General features: G+C 51.1%; 1 protein-coding gene across 1 annotated transcript in view; it reads right to left on the minus strand.

Moving 5' to 3' along the window:
* Positions 1-15: 15 nt before the first annotated feature.
* The window catches only part of LOC104539849 (regulatory-associated protein of mTOR-like), a gene marked incomplete at its 3' end in the record, with an annotated part of 10,560 nt that continues 5,635 nt past the window's right edge, over positions 16-4,940 (minus strand). The window contains exons 4-5 of the mRNA XM_010183480.1: positions 2,462-2,537; positions 16-117 (exon numbers count right to left, since the gene is read on the minus strand). Coding sequence (XP_010181782.1) covers positions 16-117; positions 2,462-2,537 — 178 coding nt within the window. The remainder of the gene's footprint in view (positions 118-2,461; positions 2,538-4,940) is intronic.

Below are 4,940 nucleotides of genomic sequence, written 5' to 3' on the forward strand. Positions count from 1 at the left end.
GATGGGGCTGCTCACCTGCAGGACGATGGGGAGCTGCTCTGGGGGGTTGCGGTTCTCCACACCCATGGTCAGCCACACCTGGAACGCCGTCAGCTGCTCCGCAAAGAAGGGGCTGTGCTGGGGGAGCAAGGACAGGAACGCAAGGTTGGTTCAGAAATACAAATAAATGTTCCAAACCCAATTCTTTTTAATTTGCAAACACTGTCAGGGCTTTCTTTGATGTATAATGTTTTTCCAGAGACTGAGCACATACAATTCCCTTTAAATACACTGCCATTCTGTAATGAGCTTGAAACAAAGGAGGAGGAAAGAGGAAGAGGAGGAGGTGCCACAAGCGGTCTCAGGGAAGCGTGGTCGATGGTCTCCCCATGAGCAGCAGCAGTGGATTCATGTGCTCGGCAAAGGCCGTTTTCCCCCGGAGCAGCCCACGGTGAGCACAGCCCAACGGCAATGACAAACATCTCCATCCCCATCCACCCCTCCCCGCTGCCATCAACCTCCCCTGCAAACAGGTGGCCGTTCAGATGGGCTGCTTTGGCTTCTGATGCTGTCTCCTATTTATCCTTTTTTCTTAATTCAAGGCTTTTTATTCAGCTACCCATCACTTCTGACACCCACAGTAAAAGGGCTTCATACAGGCAAACAAAAATAATCATAAAGTCTGCTTACAGTATTGAATCCACTCGTTTAATTAGAGATATCCTGGTAGTGTGGATGAGCAGAAAAGCAACATGCAGGGTGCTACAGCATTTAACAGACCTGACAGCAGTGCCTCACTGGAGATACAAGAGGTGGGGAAGGACAGGGGCGAGTGGGACGAGGTCCCAGCAGCAGCAACAGCACGACTGCACGGTGTTTTACAGAACACATCTGATTGACGTGCAGTAAGTATACATCTGGTATCTCCAGACGTAAATGAATGTGGTTTAGGGGATGGCAAATACAAGCAGAGAAAATACCGCACACTTTGAAAACCAAATGCTGTAACGATAGCCTTATTCTAACGAGAAGTGGCCGTGTGTGGGGGCACCACCCTGGCTGTTGAATTGGGTTTTACTGGGTGGGATCTGGCATCTGCAGCCCATTTGGAGGCCCTGCTGAAGTGTGCAGAGCATCCTTGGTCTCTCACCGCCCCTGGTGAGTGGACACGACCTCCCCAGGGCGCTCTGGGCACATCAGCAGCCCTGTCGGCAGTGACAAACAGCTCCTTTGCCATCTCACACTGAGGACGTGGCACAAGAGAGGTGTGAGAAAGCACTGGGCACAGCTCACAGCAGCTTCCACTCCAAAATCCAGGGGGAAGCAGAAATGGAGGGGGAAGGAGGAGGTGGGAGGAGGGAGAGCAAACCAAGGCAGAGCCCCAGGCTCTCCCCGTAGGAGCGCTGCATCCACAGGCTGTGCTCCAGCAGGTCATGGTGTTTTCCAGGGCTGCCTAGGAAAGGACACCCTGAGAATAAGCAGAAGCCGGGCGCACGTGGTCTCTTAACGTGCTGCTGAAACAAAACAGCCCTGAAGAGATTACCAACTGCCTGATCCAGGGCCAGGCTGGGCTCTAAACCCTCCGTGGGCAGCGCTGGCAGCAGGAGATGCTGTGACTCACCCCAGGCCCAGATTTTGCTGCTGGGTGACCACACGGGCTGACCTCCACAAGGCAGCACAGCGCCCCTGCCCCGCGCTGGGCGGCAATTCCTGCCAGGACGGCGGCTGCCCAGCAGCAGCTGCCCTTTGCTGATGCACAACGCTGCTCACTGGGTGTAAATCAAGAGGTTTGAGGGCAAAACACTGATTGAAACCCGAGGGATGGAGCGGAGGTGTGCGAGCGTCTGGCTGCTGCGAGCGTTTGTCACGGCGCAGGGCTGAGCCCCTTCCGCCCCCTCCCAAAAACACGGCTGGGTTTTCTGCTCCTCCTGCAGGCGTCTCACAGAGAGAGGTGCCAGGGGTTCGTATCTGGCCCTGCAGAGCAGGCACAGACCCACGCGGTGTTAATTGTGCTGGGCTGTAAACGAGAGCACAAGGAGGTGCTCAGAGGGGGACCTGCGCCTGCCTCTACGTCCACTGCCCATTTACTTGAAAGTAACTCCACTACGAGGTAATTTTTGGACTAAGGTTTTTCACTTCGAAAGTCCTGCTGGCACACTGGTGTTTTTTTTGGTAACAACACTGTTAGTCAACACTGAGTGCTCTGAAACATTACATCAGGTCTGAGGCATCGCTGCTCACGGTAGGAGCTTCCTCCTCACCGATGCGCGGCTGAATCAGACATCCACGACAGCGAGGACCCTGAAGTTGATTTTCAATCTATTCCTGCCAGTGAGGTGAGCAGACAGTTACCATCTTCAGAAAATAGAAACCCTCGAAAAGCAGCAATTCGAGGCTCAGCAAGCAAAAGCAATGCACAGAGCCGGGCTTTCGGGTAACGGGTTACACCGCACACAGCACGTCAAGGTATCATCCAACTTACCCTAAAGGCAGTTCCTTCCTCTATAATCGTAGGTAACTGGGAGAGGCAAATATCAACAGCAAGGTCCCATGCTTGCCTGGAGAAAAAGGTGAAAGAGAGAAGTCATTACAAGTTATCCAGAAGTGGTACCAAGGTAAATTTAAGTTCTGGTCATACAAGTATGTGGCTTAAGCAGTGCTTAGAAATGCTTAATACTTCCTGTTTTAAATTACAAGTATAACATATGAAAACTACTCAGAAAATCAGAGCAAAGCTCTGGTCCAGCACCGTTATCAGGAGGACCAACACAACGTGAGGTGAGGAGATCCCCAGCTGAAGGTCACAGAAACGGCTCCTCTGGTAGCGCAGGAAGAGGCCAGAGCCATCAAAGCCCTATTACACACCCGTCCTCACGCGAAAACAGATGAGAGTTTATTTTAAACTACAAAAATGAGTCAGTCCTGGCTTAGCTCCAACCCATGACCCCCCAGCACACTCCTCCGCAGGCACCCAAACCCGCCTTGCCCCTGCCCACATCAGAGGGGCTCAGGAGGACGTGGTCCCCTGACAAACCCTCCAAATCACAACTCCTGGTACACCCACACCCCTGAGTCCCCTCTTCACATCCTCGACACGGACATCACCACCTCGACAGGTCTGCGCTCATCCGAGTTGGGTTTTGCATGGCAACCTGCGTACAAAGTGGGCTCCCCCCAGGGATGGAGGAGCGGATGCTAAACTGGAAAACCACCAAATGCTTCAGTGTTTCGGTTTTTACACTGCTCTGCTCTGCTATCTGTGGCCTGTGATATTTTAGCGTTGCAGCTCTAACTGCCTGTGAGTTACAGTGGCCAAGGAACCCGTTGTGGTTGACTCAGTGCAAACGAAACGTGCTGAGCGTCTGCTTTGAAATGTTCACATGCAGAGCAAGCGAGGAGCAACCTAAAATCAATGGCTTCAGTTTTTGAAGTTCCTAAAACACCACTAAAAACTTGAAACACTTGCTTTTTACCCCAGAAATTACCATCCTTACTCTATCCGCAGATGTCCCATGCACTTTTCATGTAAACATACGAATTTACACACTGTGAAAGGTTTAACTGAGTTAACCCCCGGGTTTCCTACACTAAGGGGCTCATTTGCTCTCCAGACACTGCTCCTCCGTGGCTCGTGGCCATCAGATGCCAACATCACCGGGCTCAGCAATTCCTCTCCTCCTAGGAGCAGCTGCAGACAAGAGGCCGTGGGTGATGATCAATACAGTGCGTTTCAGTTACCTGCTCTGATCAGTTCTTCAATCACCCTGCTTTGAGCCAAACAAAGCCTTCCCTTAGCAAAATCCATCCCAACTGGCAGCTTCTCAACCAAGAACAACCTCTCCAATTAGATGGCAAAATTAACGACGAGGCTCTCGCGTCCCTCCCATGGACCCAAGGGGTGCAGCTCTTTGAGTGCCCCAGACCTCGTCCCTCTGCTTCCCAGCATCACCTCCCACTTGGCAACGAGCTGCCAATATAATTAAGAGGTAATCAAGAGGTAATCAAAGCACAGCAACAAACGCTTCCCGCACGCTCGATACGGAGCCGAGCTGGAGACAAGTTCACAGAGAGCTGATGGGAGAGATTTATTCCTGGTTGAGGCAGAGGCAAAGTCAATTAGAGCGCAAATAGGAAGATAATCTGACTTCAAGCCAAGGATGAAAACACCTGACGTCCAGGTTTCCTGGAGGAATGGGCAATACCACCGAAGGAAATTAGGAAATGCCAATCCATAGCGACTTTGAGCAAGTTTTACTGCACCAGAGAAAAAGGGTGCGGAGATCAGAGACAACCGGTCCTGGTTTGGCTGCCTCCACAAGGATCCTGCGCAGGTCATCACTGCAGAGGCGCAGGGCTGCGACGCTGAGCTCCCCAAAGTCATTTTAGGTAAAAGAAGTGCTAATATCACCATTAAAAAATGTCCTACATGGCCCCACAAGGCCGAATCTCAAAGGTTTTAAGTGTTATCAGGAAGAACAAACAAAAATGTAAAGAGAGATTTGAGTGGATTAAAGCAAAATCTCTTTCTACACTTCTAAAAACCAGGCTGTTAAAGCCCAACGTAGCCACACAGCCTAAAAACATCTACAGCTATGAATATGTGGTACAGCTATGAAACCCTTCCTTCTCCTACCAATGCATTCCCCTGCTCCAGCCCCAACGCAGAGCACGGGCTTGGCTGGTTTTGCCCTACATTCCTCCCTGTTTAACTGTTTGTAGTCAGTCAATGGGTCTTGGAGATGCTAAGATTACACACAGACACACAAAATCTGGCTAAACCAACAGTGTCATCTGAATTAATCTCATCCTTCAGGTGTCAAACAGTTCCGAACACCCATTCAAACCACCACTGAGTCTTTTGGAGGAGCTAAACGAGGCCAATTTCTCCAAGAAATGAGTGAGCAATGCTCTCACCTGCAATGGGGTTGCTCCATTACGGCTCTCTCCTCAGCTGGAATGCC

This window comes from Mesitornis unicolor, unplaced genomic scaffold, assembly GCF_000695765.1.
Source record: "Mesitornis unicolor isolate BGI_N332 unplaced genomic scaffold, ASM69576v1 scaffold45124, whole genome shotgun sequence".
NCBI classification, from domain to species: domain Eukaryota; kingdom Metazoa; phylum Chordata; class Aves; order Mesitornithiformes; family Mesitornithidae; genus Mesitornis; species Mesitornis unicolor.